The sequence below is a fragment of the Mauremys reevesii genome, linkage group 16 (genome assembly GCF_016161935.1).
Source record: "Mauremys reevesii isolate NIE-2019 linkage group 16, ASM1616193v1, whole genome shotgun sequence".
In the NCBI taxonomy this organism is placed as follows: domain Eukaryota; kingdom Metazoa; phylum Chordata; order Testudines; family Geoemydidae; genus Mauremys; species Mauremys reevesii.
This window is the reverse complement of record NC_052638.1, coordinates 18,186,769-18,205,084: the sequence shown is the minus strand read 5'-3', so window position 1 is coordinate 18,205,084 and position 18,316 is coordinate 18,186,769. Positions and strand designations below refer to the sequence as shown.

Sequence of the window (18,316 nt, the reverse complement as noted above, 5' to 3'; positions counted from 1 at the left end):
GTAGAGCACTTGAACACTCCAATGTAAATTCACACAACCATCCCCAATTCACTTAGATCGTGTGCAGCCCATCTCCACTAACTGTGTAATTGCTGATTAGGTGCAGTTCAAGCATTTTCTTGTCAAGATGGTAGGGGCTGCTGGGAACCTGAGACAGGTATGTATAAGACAAAAGGTGAGAAGGGAAATTGTAATCCCAAAGTAAAGAGGAGTAAATGTATTATTGCAGGATTATGCATAGTGGAAATGAGAGAAAGGAGCCTGGTTACATTCAAGAGAAGTTGTGGAAGAAAGGGGCTTGGGAAAATCTGGTGGCTGTGAGAAGGAGTGGGCCCATCATATGCAATGACAGTGCAAACCTACCGTGGGAAAAGAAGTGGGACATACTTAATTGGAGTGATGCTGGGGGCTGGCAGGTCTCACTCATCCTCAACTTAGTCACCAAAGATGGAAGCAAAGTAGACTAAGGATCAGTGGAGAATGGCAGCCATTAAAATGGTACTGGTACAATATGTACTTTTCTTGTCTCTCTCCTACACCAGCTCAGCTATTCCAACTGATTTAAGGCTATCCAGCTTAATTAGCAGGTACTTCCTAGGTGACTGTTTTAGTGGAGTCCACAGTTTGGGAGTTTGAAATTTAAAGTGGGCAAGCCCTCTTAAAGGTTTATGGAACCTTTTGGCAAGAGATTTGTTAATGTCACTGTTTAATTACCTTACTCAGAAGAGTAATCCATTTTGCCTGACACTTGCCCTAGCATTCTTAACCTATAATCCCGATAGCTGCAATAAGTAGCAGAAACATCATGACTTTTAACCAGCTAGAGTTTTTATAAACAGAGCAAGGTCATGAAAGAAGCGTAGGCTACATTTATACAGCCTCAATATAGCATCTTCCACTAAAAGCAGTTTTTCCTTTGCATCCATAAAGACTATATACTTATTCAAAAGAAAGTTTGCATGCATTCAAGTGCTGAAATTTTCAAGTTGGCCAGCTCTGAAAGTTTGTAAATGGCTTTAGAATACTGCTGGATAAGTAATGGTATAGTCCATTCAAATTCAGGATCATGTGTGTATGTATTAGAAGTAACTGACGTCTAACATGAAACCATGACTTTTGACTTAGTTTAATGAGTTCCAAAATTTAATAGACAAAATATTTCCTCTAACTCAATGTACAAATGTTCAGTGAATACATCCTGAACAAAATTTAAATCTAGCAGTTTAATAGGACCAAATAGAAATATATAATTTAAAAACAACTGACGTTTCAAATTGCAATTGGACCAGATTCATTTCCACTGAAGGTGGCAGCCTTTTTAGATTCCTGACAATCTGGAAAAAAAATAAATATTCCACACAGATTGGTCAGTCAATTATCCCATTCAACATCCCTTAAAGAAGTGTATATATATATTTCTAGCTCTATTCCTGTTAACAGGTGGGGCATTACTCTTGCAGTGTACATCACCATAAATATATTGATCTCAGAAGTATGAGTAATTGATGTCCGTTTTTTATTTAAGAAATATGCAAAACTGCTAGAAAAGTTTGCTTCAGAGTAAAAACCATCAAGAAATGGTTTTACTTTGTCACTCAGTAGCATAGCTTAACGATCACCTGTTACAAACGAGATGGCGTCTACAGCATTGTACTCTCTAACACTTTACGCTATTCATTGTTTTTTCCTGCTATTTGTGTAGTAAATGTTTTTTAAACAAGACTGACCTAAAAATACTAAATGAAATTGAAAAACTAGCATTTAATGCGGTGTCCAGGTTGAGAAGTCTGCTCAAAGTTTCTGTTGCAGTGTCAATATCCATGTTAGGCCATAAAAAGGGAGGTACGTATTTAAAGCAAACAAATGCAAAATAGTATAAATACAAATACGGCAGTAAGTTGCAGTAGAAAACTTTAGTGGTTTCATGACTGACTTGCCAACCACAACGTGACATTCAATCTTTAATGCCTGTTCTTTTCACTATTTTTAGTATGTGGCAGCTTCATAACTGAGCACCCTTAAATGGAAAGCTTAAAAAAGGAAAAATTCTAATGCATACATGCCAAATTAATATTAAAAATGCTTTTCTACATGTGCTGGTTTTATCTTCAGTCAGCTGTGCAAATGCAAAAATAGGAAAACTTTTTTTCACTCTACTAATTTAAGTGGTTGCACCAATTCTACACACTTTTCTCTAAACAAAAAAAAGTTACCTTTGGGCTGAGAACCACCATGGCAAATTTCCACCCAAAATTTGGACCAGAAGTTGGGACTCCATCTTAACTTCTGCAGTTGCTACCAACAATACTACAATGACTTGCAGATGTAGTTTTGCTCTACTGCAACGCATGTCTAAATACACTCTATACTCACCATCTGTTAAATCCACAGAGCTGGCTTCAGTGTCAGGTACAGGAACTGAAATTCCCATTGCTTTTCGGATTCCATACGTGCTTACAATGTCGCCTGGAGTCACTTGTTGCGCGAGTTCTTTTAAATTACTGGTCACTCTCTCCGCTAGAAAGTGATAATGTAAATTCATTTTGTGTTTTTACAAATTGCCCAGAAGAGTTGAAATCTGCCTTTCAGCTACAATGCACAGCTGTAAATAGTATTTAGCTTTGGAGAATTTGTATTTATATAAAAACTAAAACTCCTATGATAGCATATATGCAGAGACATCTTAATGTCACTCAGACAGTTAAATCTAGTGGCTCTTTGCTCCTCCAGTATTGCATGGGAGCAGATGGGCATTAATCCTATATAAAGGCACTAGGAACCAGAGGGAGAGAAAATGCAGCATTTTCCTTGAATGTTCCAAAACTGTTACCAGATTTTTTTTCTGGGGGGGGGGGGGGGGGGGAAAGCAGGGAGAAAGGAAGGAGATGAAACAGCTCCTTACTAAGACCCCCTTTGAGAAGCAACAGAAGTTAGGCAGATTTAAAGCACAAGGTAATGCTGCTTCAAGCATCATTAACTGTGTGCTCCATATCAAGAGAATCACAGTGCAAGCTGCTGTTGGAAAACCAATGACAAATGACCCTGTGGCACTCAGGGCACTGATCTTTGCGTTTGGGTATTTTGCCTTTGGCTCTCAATCCTCCATGTGACCTAGAGGCCATGGCTACAGCCCCTTTTCCACTTTAAATGCTGTAGTTCTCAGATCCCACAGATGTAAAGTACATCACAGCAGCTATTTTTTCCCCTCAAGAATGGGAGGATTTGGTCTACTTTAGACTTGCATGGAATTGGTAAGATATATGTGGCTAATGGAAGAAGAAATGAACTACAAGAATGCACAAGCACAAAAGCTAAAAGCCTCTCAAACTGACATGACATTTTAGAATTAAGCTATAATTCTCATATATTGCCTTAGCTAACAAACAGAATGCATCACACGCACTAACCCAAGAAGGCAGTTACTTTTACAGATTAGTAATTTCTAAATAGGGAAATAAAGCAGAGAGGAGACTTGCTTCAAGGCAATATCAGAGTTTGGATTAGTACCCAGGCCCTCTATTTTGTGCTTATACCACACTTCTGAGAATTTAACACTAAAATAATGCAATCCTCATATGTACAAGGTTTTAATAGCATAAGCAACTAAATGTTAGAGTTCGATCATAACTTGTTAATATCTAACAATCCAAAGCGGTGCACTGCATATCAATTGCAATCTCAACTGAGGGAGCTGGAATGCCACTATCTGAGACCATATTATTCAGAAGGAAAATCAAACAGGAGCCAGCTGATTAATGTGCTCCTTGGCCAGATGTGACAGCTGGGGCCCCTAGTTGTTCTGACTGTCCTATTTTAACAAAACACTCAACGAATTCACCTCCAGTTTCACACTAAAGATTACAGGCGTACCCAAAAAAATCACTCTTAAGGACCTTCACCCAATGTACAAATTTACTAGGAAGTTCTTTACCTGTAATAATTTTATACAAATTCCAACTGACCTAATTGTTTTCTAAACATCAATTAAAAGTTATACTCACCCAGATGCATTTCTTTGTAAGATGGACCCAAAAGACAAATCATATTGGGAGGTGGTTTTGTACTCAGTCGTTCATTTTGAGCATCTTGGAGCTCTCTAAGTAACTTTGTGGTTTCATCAAGTTTCTTCTGGAAAATTTCAGCCTCTGATTGATAGAAAAGCCCATGTCAGTGAAAGGAGGAGGAGAGAGACACCCCCACCCACCCACCAATTACAGGATAATACAAAATATGCCTGAATATACCATGGAACTGAGATTGTGATAATTGCCTTTCACAAAAATAGCACTTGCATTCCTAATTGCAGTAGATTTACCTTCAGAGTCAAATTCCTCTACATGAATTCCAAAATTTGTTACTGCTTTCAGTGCCGTAAGCCTATCGTTATTAGAGTCCAACTTGTTGGCCGCTTCTGTTTCTATAATCTGCAAAAAAGCAGCAAATAAAAGTGTTTAAATGAAGTTTTTAAACAATCCATCCAGAATGCTTTTTTAGTCTTCTTAGGGCAGGTCTACACTAAGGGCGGGGGTCGAAGTAGGGTACGCAAGTTCAGCTACGTGAATAGCGTAGCTGAACTCGAAGTACCCTAGTTCGAACTACTCACCCGTCCAGACGCCGCGGGATCGAAGTCCGCGGCTCCAAGGTCGACTCCGCCGCCGCCGTTTGCAGTGGTGGAGTACCGGAGTCGACCGGAGCGCGCGGGGAGTTCAAACTATCGTGTCCAGATTAGACGTGATAGTTCGAACTCCGAGAAGTCGAACTCACCGCGTCGACCGGGCAGGTAAGTATAGACTAGCCCTTAGTGTATGCGCAACATGCCTCAGTTGGCACGTGACCAGGATTCGTCACCCAATTTGGTCTGCATCAGTAGCTTCCCTGGCTTGGACTGGGAACTGATGGGGAGTGCGACACAAACGCTGATGCATGTCACTTTTGCAGTGTGAATTAAAAAACTGTCACAGATTGGGGGACTGACTAATTTAGATTTACCCCATTTGTTCTTCACTTCAAAGCAACAACAATCTTTTACTGTTCAATAGTTAACTATTCCATCCCATTTATGAGTTGCAAGTATCCAGAGCGCTGGGCACACATATAAAAGTAATGTAACAAACATAAGTTATGATCAGCCTTCAAATATAAACTCCTGGACTCTCCCACAACCCACATTCTCCCCGCCTCCCCCCCCCCCCCCCCCCGAAAGCCATTTAGCACAATAAGCTGAAGATCAAATAATTTGGGCTCTGGAGCACCAAAAGAAGATGAAATTCCAAAGTACGGTCCATTCGCTGAAAATACTGGCTCCAGCCCCCTCCCAACTGAACAACCCGTGTTAAGTTCCTCAGCTGATTCTAATTGGTTCAGTAACACAAGGAGACAGGCAGTTTGAGGTAACCAGGCCCTAAGCAATTTGGGGCACTGGAGGTTTAAAATCCGTATCTTAAATGGCACAAGTTGTACAAATTACTGTAGCATGTTGCAGGAAAATATTGATTCATGTAATCAAAGTTCTAAATGACACACAATAAAAAATATAAACCTGTGCATGTCTCATTCTGTGCATTGTAAACGTGGAAGATTTTACTTAAGAATAAATGCTTCAGGTTTTTCTGTCACACAGATGGATATCAAAACCAATCAGACCTACATTCTGATGTGATTTACACCTTTTGGATTTTATCCACACAACTTAGAATACAAAAGAGTTACAATAACAAGCATGCAGTTTTGTATGGTGCTGCACAACATCTGTTTATATAGCTGCACACATTTCTCCAGCTTTAAGCTATTTTGCAGTTAGGGGTTAAAAATGCCTTTTGGAATAGCTACTTGGAAAAAGAGAGAAAATATCACCTCCACATCTTTTATTGTATCACTTCTCCCATGCTGACCTTCTCCATCCACCATTGGCTGAAATTGGGAGAAAGAGTATTTAGTATGACATTTAAAATGAGTTCCTATTTTAAAGTACAAAGCAAAACCAGAACCTTACAATGGGATGTTCATAAATGGAGAGAGACGAAACAATGTTATGGATTTTCATTGGTAACAAAAACTACACAGTAGTCTTTACGGAGAAAGCATTCCATATATTGGTCTTGTACAAGAAAATAGCAGTAAGGGGTTTTCCTTCTATTAAATTGCTTGGAACAGGCTAGTGCAATTACCACAATGACAACCACTTCAATAAATATTGCAAAATGTCTTCCATTATCCACTGTGCAAATTCCTTTCTGGACCAAAACTTTCCATACATGATCTCAGACCAAAAGTTTTTTGTTTTGGGGTTTGTTTTTTTTTTGTGGAAAATTTGAGGAAAATTCCTTTCTAAGTTAGAAACTGAAATACATGTTCTATTCCAAAAATTCTTATCATACTTTTCTTTAGTCTAAAGCAAAAGTGACTGAATCCTGTTAAGTGGTCCTAAGATAATGTCTCCGGGCTTAAAGAAAAAATTAAAACTAAATAAATAGTATTTCTGGACAGAGGTTCACTGCCCAGTGTCCACGGGTATGAAACTGACTCATTTGCAGCCAGAAAGTATCTTCAGTCATAAGAGAAGCCAGCAATTTTTCAAATGTTAATCATATAATTTGTTAATATATCAGTGCTATGAACTCCCCATTCCTTTCAATGGTGTGAAACTCTAAAATAATACGTAAAAAAGGGGAAAATAGTTAACTACAACGATTTTTTTTTAAAAAGGTTTTCAGCTAACTCTGGGACTGTGGGGAGCATGTTTGCACACTTCCTTCCTGCCAAATCAGCCCATCTGCTTGGTGATAACATTCAGCATGAGCACTTGCTAAAACTTCACAGGGTCAAGGACGATGAGATGGTTAATGTTTGTCATGTATGAAATAACTAAGTATTTAATTAGCAGAATAATAATGCCCTTCCTCTTTAGTCAGGTCAAGTAAGGGTAGGAGAATGACTCACGGGCTGCTGCTAAGGGTACACTAAACGTTTAATGGAAACCGCAAAAACCTCCTGCTCCCAAAAATGCAAAACAAATGATCTATACTATACGCCCTTACCAGAAAAGACAAAAGAAGATTGTGGGCAGACTTTACAGAGACCATTACAATAGGGAGGGGCAAGGACTTGGTTCATTTTGCAAGTTTTCACTTTGTTACAGAACTTGAGGGCCAAATTGTCTCCTACGCTGGAAAGAAAGAAAAAAAGCATAAAGGACAAAAGACCTGCCACTTAACTTCCACCTCAACCTTTTATCAAGCCAAGGTCAACTCCTGACTCTGCTAATACCATTGGTTCTAGGGCACAATGCCAGAATGAACAGCAGTCTCTGAGTCTTTCCTGGCTGTAGAGCTGAATACCCCCAAAAGAGCTTCACTAGATCTGGGGATGCACCACAATCAGATCCATTATCCTGCTTATGGAAATGGAAGTGACAGTGATCTAGTCCTATATTTTCCAATTGTAAAGACAGAGTCATCATAATATAAAGCTGTGATGATGGTTGGTTAAACCCTACAGAAAACTGTTTCCAGCCATTCACCAACAGCAGAGGCAAGAATCCTCCCCTCCTATTCATCTTAGAGGCTTGTGCTTTACAGTGACTATTTAAATATTATAAGGAAAGGAAAATCTTTTCTCTTTGGAAAAGCAGAATTTAAATTAATTGTTACATCAATGCAACATTAGGGCTCAATGTTACAAAAGGAGAATGCACTTCCTGCATGTTTTATGACATACATTAAATACATTCAACTGCCCATTTGCAAAGCAACAGTTGCACATCTGTGCTAAGTTAACATTATTACAGGAGCCTTCACTTCTGCCTTTCCTGGCTTTTATTGTAACTGTCTGACTTAATGCTGCATTAGATGTTGTAGTACAAAAACTGTGTTTGGAATGACTGCATACAAGTGGCAAAATACACAGTGTGTTTTGTTTGTGCTACAGTTCACAGAAGAGCAATTTTAGTTTGTCATTGGCTTTTTGTACTTCCTCTCTGTAAAGCCAGGTTCACCGTAGTATCATGAATCAAACCACAAAGACAGAGGGATGAGTAAAACTAGAACCAGTAAGTTGTGAAAGCATCTAGAACTAATGCCTTTTCTATATGTCAATGATCAAATTTTAAAGTTCTAAACATCATGGGATGAGACAAGAACTATATTTAATCATCAGCTAGCAGGCTCAGCTCTTCAAAAGTTGTTATGCATACAGAACAGACTATACCTGTGTTTGCTGTCCATCATCTGAACTCAGGAACTATTCTGCTTATGGTAAGTTACTACTACTTATAAAAATTGTTTGAAAATGTTCACCTGCAGAGTTTCAACTGTTCACTGTGGAATTATTTGTTAGAAAAAGTAATTGACAAGTCTTGTGTCAATTTATACTATGAAGCCATGTTTTATGAGTATGCACTCTGCCCATCTTTTGGCTTTATATAAAGTTGGGTAACAGTTACGTGCTATAAGGTTATAAAAGTTACTGTGTACAACAATACATAAAGCTGAATCAATTTTTGCAAATCAAGATGGCATAACTGCATTTTTGCCTTTGGAAAGAAGTCAGCGTTTGCTACTAACTCTCTTTCCAGCTTTTTTTGCTGCAACGATCTTCTAGAAAACCATACCAGTTGTCAAACTGTTATGATGAGATTGTTTCAGAACATGAGTCTAACTGCACAGTCAATTTCCTGCTTCAACCTACTTAAGTTACTTTGCTGGACAATACCTCCAACTATTACACGTTGACTGTTTTCCCCCTCCCAGCATTCTCTGTAACAAAGAGTTTAAAAATGCAAAGGCATAACTAGAGGTATATGAAATGATTCAACAGTTAGGATACACACGGTTTAACATATTTCAAAACCCATTAATTTGTCAATTATCAACTTGAGGGTGGATGCGTGCTAATTAAAACGGGATAGGACATGTCTAGACTAGGAAAATGGGTCATGTTCAAAAACACATTAGCAAAGAGTGAGAAATGCCAGTTTCTAAACCAAATCAGCCCAACTGGCTTCAGAACTTTTGATTTTCATTCTCTTCTAGAGATAAAACAAGCATCAGAAAGTTCCCAAATCACAATTCTTACCGTTTCTAGTTCTCTCAGAGATCTAGAGTGTCCGCCTTTAGTTAAAACATCCAGCAAACCATCAGCCATTACATATGGGTAGTCTTGAGACTTTGCCAAAAAATCATGAATACTGAAAGGTAATTACAAAGAAATCAATTTCACATCAAGCATAGATGACAGAAAAAAGCCTGTAAATGGTCAGTATGTCGAACCACCATACTGAACTTTGAAAATGCTGATATTAGAAGACCGGCAAGGGATTCAATCTAACAGGTTTACTTTTTGTTTAATTAGCCAAGGCTTTTGTCGCCTGTGGACTAACTTAGATTCCCAACTAGCCTAAAATGCAACTGAATAGTGCTTTAAGGAGCAAGATCTCAAACTGCAATCAGTTTTGCATGTTTGATAGTCATTATTGCTATTGCACTTCTTTAAACAATTCAGGTATTTGAAGTGAGCTATACCATGGAGTATTAACAAGACTAGAAAGTTTTCTAATTTTCTTTCAGGAAATGCTTCTAAAGCACATCAAGACAAAGGTGTATTCATAACTGTATCACTATGCCATGAGCATTTATTCGAGTCATTAGAATCAAGGGTGGTTATAAAAGATGCGAGATAGTTACAGCCATTTTGCTCAGTATAATAAATCTGATCATTATCATTTCAAGCACTATATACATTATATTTGAAACTGACGTTTGTGTTGCACTGATGTCCCATAGTTACCACCATGGTTCATGAACTGACATTTGACACCAGTAGTAAAGGTGCCTCATGTCTAACACGATAAAATCAGGTTCCTTAGAAGTATTCTGTCTAAACCTCTGTAGCCATCAACACTATTCTTCAGTTTCTGAACGGTATTAAACAGGATGGCACATTTTCTAAGATCAAAAACACGATGGTTTCACCAGTGAAATAAATGCAGGTGAGTGGATTTTCATTTTTTTATGAACATCTTTGTACACTAAGCATCTAGGGACTTCTACCAAGCATATCGCCATTGAATCCAAGTGCAAAAATACCTTTAGTAAGTATTTAACAATATAAGCATACAGAAATACAGTTAACTGAAAGAAAGCTATTACGTTCTGAGGATACTAAGGTAGGTATGAAAAAGTGAAACCCAGATTATTTTTGAAGTCACTCATTAACTATCTTATTTATATAATGGGGGGTACGAGGGGAGAATTAAGTAGTATTTTAAAATTAAACATGCAGATGTCCCTCAGACCACCTGCATATTTATATACTTTGGATAGATATCTTTAAAGAGTAGCTGTTAGAAAAGGTTTTGTCTTATTTTAAAGTAGTTATGGAATTACACATTGTTGGATTATGGCAATGGCAACTAAGCAAGTCAGTACAAAGATGACTCATTTATTTGCACAGAGCAATCGAACTGGTTAAAACAAATGAAAAACTATCATAATTTATGGCAGTCTGAAAAGCCTGAAAAATACAGTCTTCCAGCATCAGTCAGTATTACCTTTGCAATGGAATTTTTTATTTCATGCACTTCATGGCTTAAGAGTATCAAACTCCTTAAGATTGCCCTTCCCTTGATAATGGCACAGATGCATTGTTATTAAAGGAGCTATGTCTTAAAATAGCACTAATTTTAAAAGGTAGAGTAGGTGGACTATGAGGAAGTACCAGAATCTTGTTTGGTTTCATTCAATATGAAAGACACAGCCTTAACCATAAATATTTGACTACCACAACTGTTTTATTCAAACTACTTCAGAAACTTTAACTTAAGATAAGTTTGCCTTATTTCTAAAGGTAAGCATACTAGATGAAATGGGATCTCTTCATCACAAAGGAAAATTCTGCTTTGCATGAGGAAAAACTGATTATCTAATGAGTACAAGACGAATGGGGAATTAGATGCTGCAACTGCTACTGGTAGGGAAACAGGCGGGGTGAAAGTGAGCCGGTACGGAGTACCAGTAAGAAGCCGGTACCGGCCCATACGCAGCCCGCGTTAAAGCCTCCTCTCTCAGTGGCCCTTTTAAATCACCGCCGGGGGCAAGGTAGCAGCATGGATGGGCTGGCTGGGGGAGGCTGACCCCTGGAAACAGGTATATTTGTTTTTTCCTAGATATGCATAGGTTACGATAAACAAATCTTTACAAGGTCTATACAAACTCTACTTACTCTCAAGATAACTTCAGTAATTGTCAAACTGGAATACAGCTCTTTGTTACTTACCTGAAACACTCTGGATTAGAATCTTCCCCGTACGTTGAATAGATTAAGTCAGAATCATCCTTGCTGATGTTTGCAAATGTGGAGTCATAGGCTGGAGCATAGGAACTGTAGGGCCCATAATTCAAGTATACCACTGTTGAATAATACAATATCACTAATTAGTCTTATCTTACATATGCACAATATCAGATTCTAACATTAGGAGTAACATTCAGTGTTGTAAAGTTGTCCCAAACAGGGAATCTTTAAGCAATGCATTTCTTACAAGTTTTTACTAATTTGTTGTATCAATTTAATTCCAAGAGTTTCTTGCATACAAACATTCTATCAACTATATCTGGTTAAAGCACTAGAAAATATACAGAAGTACAGTCCCGCACTGGCAGGGATACAGACTAGATGACTTAAAAGGGATTTTCCATCCCATTTCTTCCCTTTGTAGAAGTTATTTGGCTTCTATGTGATACAGTCCCTACATAAAGCTGATTTCCCCAAACATTAAGGTCGTGATTTTCTAAAAAGCATGATGTAAATACGCATGCCATCACTGACTGTGCACAAATCTGTATTTCCACATAGACTTTAAGGCCAGAAGGGACCATCATGATCATCTAGTTTGACTTTGTGTACACTGGAGGCCACAGAACCTCACCCACCCACTCCTGTAATAGACCCGTAACCTCTGGCTGAGTTACTGAAGTCCTCACATCATGGTTTAAAGATTTCATATAGGAGAGAATCCACTGTTTACACTTGCAAGAGACCCAGGCCCCATGCTGCAGAGGAAGGTGAAAAAATCCCAGGGTCTCTTCCAATCTGATCCAGAGGAAAATTCCTTCCCTACCTCAAATATGGTGATCAGTTAGACTCTGAGCATGTGGGCAAAACCCACCAGCCAGACACCTGGGAAAGAATTTGTTGTAGTAACTCAGAGCCCTCCCCATCTAGTGTCCGATTACTGACCGTTGGAGATATTTGCTGCTATTAGTTGCAGATCAGCTACATGCCACAGTAGGCAGTCTCATCATACCATCCCCTCCATAAACTTATCAAGCTCAGTCTTGAAACAAGTTAGGTTTTTGCCCCATTGCTCCCCTTGGAAGGCTGTTCCAGAACGTCACTCCTCTGATGGTTAGAAATCTTTGCCTAATTCCAAGTCTTAACATGTTGATGGCCAGTTTATATCCATTTGTTCTTGTTTTCACACTGGTGCTCAACTTACATAACTTCTCTCCCTCTCCGGCATTTATCTGTCTGATATGATTGTTCTCTCTAAAAAAAAAAATCTCCCTTCAGCCTCTGTTTGATTAAGCTAAACAAGCCAAGCTCTTTGAGTCGCCTCATAAGGTAGGCTTTCCATTCCTTGGACCATTCTCTGCACCTGTTTCAGTTTAAATTCATCTTTCTTAAACATGGGAGACCAGAACTGCACACAGTATTCCAGATGAGGTCTCACCGGTGCCTTGTATAATGGTACTAACACTTTCCTATCTCTAATGGAAATGCCTTGCCTGATGCATGCTAGGACTGCATTAGCCTTTTTCACAGCCACATCACATTGGCGGCTCATAGATCAACCAATACACCCAGTACACGTGAAAAGGAACCACTGTGCCAACCTGACCATTTGCATCTGTAAGTATGTACATTTTTGCATGTGCAGTTTAGAAAATATTTTAGATCTGCTTAAGGAGTTATTTGATAGATAATATATGAAGAGGATATGTAATATTCTGCTGAGAATACTATGATTTAGCTCTAACAGCTGCATAAAACCCAGTTCCAAGCTATTTGGTTGGCTGTCGTGAGGTTTAAATACCTAGCTTGGAGGAGCTACTGCTGTTTTAAAGAGAATAAAGGTTTAAAGAAAATATGTAGCATTCACCTGGAGTAACTTTGTTCCTTTTGTCTTCTTTGAACCCCTGTAACGTATTAACTCCTGACTGTAGTCTTCCGGCTGTCATACCTAACTTCATAGGGCTGTAACCTGGTTCTACAATACAGCATATCACAACATAGAAGTCACCAAGAAATAGTTAACAACTTTAAACAGATGCAAAATGTCCAACTTAATCTGGGAGTTCAGTGCACAAATTCTGTCAGTCTGCAATTTCCAAAGATTTAAGTTCAAACTATATAGATACCAAAAAAATAAAATAAATCAGGTGTTCTCAAAATTGCATCAGCTCCCTGTTTGAGTGAGGCCATTATGAACAGCTACGCCACTGCAAAAATTTAAGTAAGACAGACTCAAATAAAACCAGTCTCTGATTATGTATTTAATGTTAAATATGTTTAAACAAACATGAATATATTTACCAGTAATACTAGAAAGAGTTACTTGGGTAAACAATTACCACCACCTTCCATGGAAAATTCATTGCTAATATTAAGTTCTTTCCCTCCTCCCCAAGCTACACTATCTGAGATAACATAAAAGAAGAATTCACATGGAATGTAACAGAACTTGGACCCCAATTCTTCACTCTTGACAAGTTCTGCTTGGTGCAGAAACCAGGGGAGGGGAAGGGACAGCTTTATGTCACCTTTATACTTCCTCCTGTTCGGGGGCTAGTCAGGGACTAGTGCAGCACTGGCATAAATTGGGAATAGCTAAAAACTCTCTCCACGCCCCCTTTTAGCTGGAAATGCTCCCTAAACCACATGGCAGGGAGGGGAATGGCACTGCACATCTAAGGGCAGGTCCACACTATAGCGAGGATCAACGGTCCGAGATCGATCCACCCGCCAAATCGACTGCAGATCGCTCTCCAGTTGGTCCCTGTTCTCTACCCCTGACGAGAAGAGTAAGGTAAGTCGACGGGAGATTTTCTCCCGTTGACCCACCATGGTGTAGACCCTGCGGTAACTCGACCTAAGGTATGTCTACTCCAGCTACGTTATTCATGTAGCTAGAGTTGCGTAGCATAGGTAGAATTACTGTGGTAGAGTAGACTTAGCCTAAGTTATCCAATGATTCCCTAATGGCTTGTGTCAGCAGGTTTGCATGTAGGTATATACATGTCTACACCAATGGAGACATGTATATAACTGGTGGCAGCTGAAGCAAACACCAAGAGTGGGTCTAGCAAATGATAATTAACATGCTCAACAGACAAACATACCTCCTGCATTAGGGTCAAATGGATTAAGAAGTCCCAGTGTTGTTGTACCATCTGGTTTTCTTCTTTCAAACTCACACTGAAATCAAATTAAATTATTAGAAAACATTTGATTTTATAAACAACTTTGGATTCATAATATCTGAACTGATAGGAACTTAGTTTTTAAGAGTTTTATATGGTATTATAGGGAAAAATTTCAGTGATGCAGAGAGTATTAAGAGATCAGATTTGACCCACAAACATAAATGTTACAGTAGCTTTGCTATTCTTACGCTTATTCTTCAGTTGATACCTTCACAGCTGGCCTAAACCCAATCATTTAAATGGTAAATGTCAAAATTCATCAGGCTTTTTAAAATAAAAAAATAAAAAAAAGTCTACAATTTGTAACTGCCCCAGTTACCAATTTGTGAAAATTTCTAATTTCATTATTAATAGGACAAATAGAAATTATTGTTGTGAAAGATTGAACAGATTTATTGTGTTAGATATGACTAATAATGAAAAAGAGCTCTGTATAGCTTGAAAGTTTTTCTCCTTCATTAACAAGGTACAAGGGAATAATATATCTAGGAGGCTGCATTCAAATGTTTGGTCTCAAATGAAATGGGCCTGTTTGTGTTAGTCGAGTGTCTTTAAAACCTGTCTGCAGCACAAGATCCCTGTATCACTGGATACAGTTAGTAGTCTTTGATTAGAATGGACTATTCTGAAACACAGTTTTTTGCACGCTAGGGTTAAAATGTTTTGAGGTTCTGCACTGTACCATTTACTATAAACTTCAAGTGACTCAAAATTTAATCTTTGATTAAAACTGTTTCTACCAGTATTGCATGACTGAGCTCTAAAATTCATTCAAAATTTTATTTCAACTGCAGTCAAGAAGTGTAAAGGCCAACAGTAGAGATCTTATTTAGTTCATCAAGTTCCATAAATATTCAGCTAAAAAGTACTTTTTTCAACTTCCTGTGTTTAAAATGTTAGGTTCGAATCAAGATTAACACGAGTAAAACTCCATGCAAATTATAACATTGTTACACCCAGAATTTCAAATGCTACACAATGTTAAATGGGCATTTCCCAAAAAGTAAACAAATTGGTTTCCAAATCCACCCAACTATTCACCTGACTGTTCACAAGTCTTCTTGTTAACTTTCCTCCAGATTCTCTAATGATACGATCAATCTGCTCCTGTTCCCTTTCTAAGTTGTTATTCCTTAATTTTTCTTCAAGTAGATCTTTGTCTTTCCTGCAAATAAATACAGTTTCTCACATTATCTGACTTAAACTAGCAAAGTCACTGAATCACAAGTATTGGCAAAGGTTCAATGGAGAAACAGTCTCACATGTCAGACTATTACACCATCGGTTTAGAATGTCGAGTACCTGCTATGTACAAAGGAATTCAGTCTGAGCAGGTTTAAACAGGAGAAAATATGCATTACGAAGCTGTGTCTATAAGTAAAGATGGTTGGTAATTTTTCGCCAAAATGTTTTTTCACTCAAAAATGCCAGTATATCAAAACTGAAACTGTTTGCAGGAAAGAGTCCGTTTTGACACATTTTCCATCTTGAAAAAATTGATGTTTCAAAATTGTCAGTGGCCCATTTTGACATTTTCAAAATGAGAAATGTTAGTTTGGTTTGGATTGAATTACTTTGTTTTGATATTGACTTTATATTAGAAAAGTTAAGAAAACTCAGAATTGAAACAAAATGTTTTGATTGATCCAAAATGGATTTTTTTTCACGTTGTTGGATTGTAAAAAATGTTGAGATTGATTTAGTCGTGATTCAGGATGGAAATCTTTCGAAATCTCAAATTCTTGCTGGATGGGAATATTTTTTCCCGCCCAGCTCTATCTATAAGCCAGAGAGTGGACTTATACAAATAATTTGGTTCTCCGTGTGCTAGTCTCTCTACAGCTGTCTTCACGCATGGGTTTCTCCAGTTAGAGATTTGTCAGTTTGGGGCACTGCCATGTTTTACAGTTGCATTACCATAAACTGAAAAGAATAGTCTTGATACATTTATTACAACAGTTTAAACTCTGATTTGCTGGAGCTATGTTATCATATCTTGAGTACCAACATTCAGAAGAATGAAGCCACTGCTTGGCAAATATTTTGAAGTATTTGAGGATATTTCAATATAGCAGAACTGCTGCTGTTACACGCACTCTCTGCAGCATTTAAGACATATCTGACAGCAAAAATAGTTGAAAAGTCATATTTGCCAGCTTGCACCAAACTGGCATTACTTGAGAGTGAGAACAATTACACAGACACACAAAAGACCTGCAAAAAATCTTGAAATGAGTTAGTCTTGGTGCAGAATTACCCGGATAATGCAAAATGAAGACCTTTTATAAAATGAAAAAAATACATTCATTATTATTTTGGCCAAAGGAAAGGGCTAGAAGAAAAAGGAATGGAAGAAAACACAAAAGTAATTTCCAAGAGTCTAGGAATCAGAGTTTCTTGGTCCATAAACAGTGCCAGAAATGCAACAGGCCATATCCACTGATGTCTAAGAACACTTTCTTTCAGTGGAATTAGAGTGGGTAACTTTAAATCATTATTTAAACAATACTTTACTTTTTATGCTCCTTGTTGGGGGTTTTGAATGCTTTGATGTCAGCTTCCATAGAGTCTTCTTTGTCTTTCCCAAGAAGATTGTCATCCTCACCATTTGGCTGTAATTCCATCCTATCTTTTTGCTTTCTGCTCTGCTGCAGGTCTGCCATGAAATCGATACTCTGTTTTAGGCTCTGTATTCTCTCCTAAAAATATACAAGGGATATTTTCATTTCACATCTACAATTAACTCTTTCATAACTTGTTCACAAAGATTTAAGTTAAATGCTTTTCTTTCAACACTATCAACTAGAAAAGTCAACTTGGGTCATTAGCTGGTCAATAGATTAATATGGACACTGTGTTTAATAGGTCATCTGGCAACAGTACTGAAGCATGATACTTAAAATAATGGAGTGAGACTCAATTCCATTATAGCATTCAGTAGAGAAATATTACATTTTCACTAATTTACGTGGGATCCATATAATGAAAAACATGGAGAAAGGGGTCAAGAGGAAATGTGTACTTAAGTGATATCGCTGTTTACAGATGGGTGCAATTCTAGTAGCCACAAAAAGTTATCAGCTACAACAAAGTAACGCCTGTGGCCAGTTAAATTTTATGTCAAGGTGTTTCTTTAAAATAATAGTCAATGTTAACAGTGCTATTTTACTTATCATTATGTAGTGTTAGCAACTAGCCAAGAGCAGGTCTACACTAGAAAGTTTTACTGGCATAGTTGTGTTGGTTAGGAACATATGGGGGGGAGGGAGAACCCACCCCCATCCCTAACAAACATAGCTGTGCTATGCTGGCAAAAGCCCTAGTGTAAATGCAGTTATAAAGAAGTCATTTTGCTGATATAGCTTATTCTGAGTGGGGAACTGGTTTAAGGTATTGAAGTAAGAGTTCTGTGTCTCCATTTTGGGACAATAGGCATGACTATACAGCTCTTCTAATATATCTATACTCTCAAACCCTTTTAAGTGTAGACAAGGCCTAAGACATTAAACATCCCGTTCATCATTAAAATAAACTGACATCTTAGTTTAGCATGGAGAAACCATCTTAAACATAGCTTAACCTTTTGCATATGAATCAAAAGCAGGATGTGTTTTGTTTTGTTTTTTTTAAACAGGTTAATTTTGCAGGAATCTATGAAAGAAAACACAGTGAAGAAGCTGCTGTTTAATGAACTCCTGAACATGATTGTAGAGGATGTTCTTGTATGTAATTTCATGTTTTGTTATAAAGTAGCATACTTTTATTAGTTCCATTCAAGAAACCAACCCAGGAACTGTTACAGCCTTCAGAAAAATAAAAATGATTCCACTCTCCCC

The 18,316-nt window shown here is 37.9% G+C and overlaps 1 protein-coding gene across 1 annotated transcript in view; it reads right to left on the bottom strand.

Moving 5' to 3' along the window:
* Positions 1-1,110: 1,110 nt before the first annotated feature.
* Positions 1,111-18,316, bottom strand: part of BRD7 (bromodomain containing 7) — a 33,647-nt gene continuing 16,441 nt past the window's right edge. The window contains exons 7-17 of the mRNA XM_039503579.1: positions 16,995-17,179; positions 15,522-15,645; positions 14,397-14,472; positions 13,157-13,264; positions 11,272-11,404; positions 9,073-9,184; positions 5,854-5,910; positions 4,316-4,424; positions 4,002-4,145; positions 2,374-2,517; positions 1,111-1,334 (exon numbers count right to left, since the gene is read on the bottom strand). Coding sequence (XP_039359513.1) covers positions 1,270-1,334; positions 2,374-2,517; positions 4,002-4,145; positions 4,316-4,424; positions 5,854-5,910; positions 9,073-9,184; positions 11,272-11,404; positions 13,157-13,264; positions 14,397-14,472; positions 15,522-15,645; positions 16,995-17,179 — 1,257 coding nt within the window. The 3' untranslated portion in view covers positions 1,111-1,269. The remainder of the gene's footprint in view (positions 1,335-2,373; positions 2,518-4,001; positions 4,146-4,315; positions 4,425-5,853; positions 5,911-9,072; positions 9,185-11,271; positions 11,405-13,156; positions 13,265-14,396; positions 14,473-15,521; positions 15,646-16,994; positions 17,180-18,316) is intronic.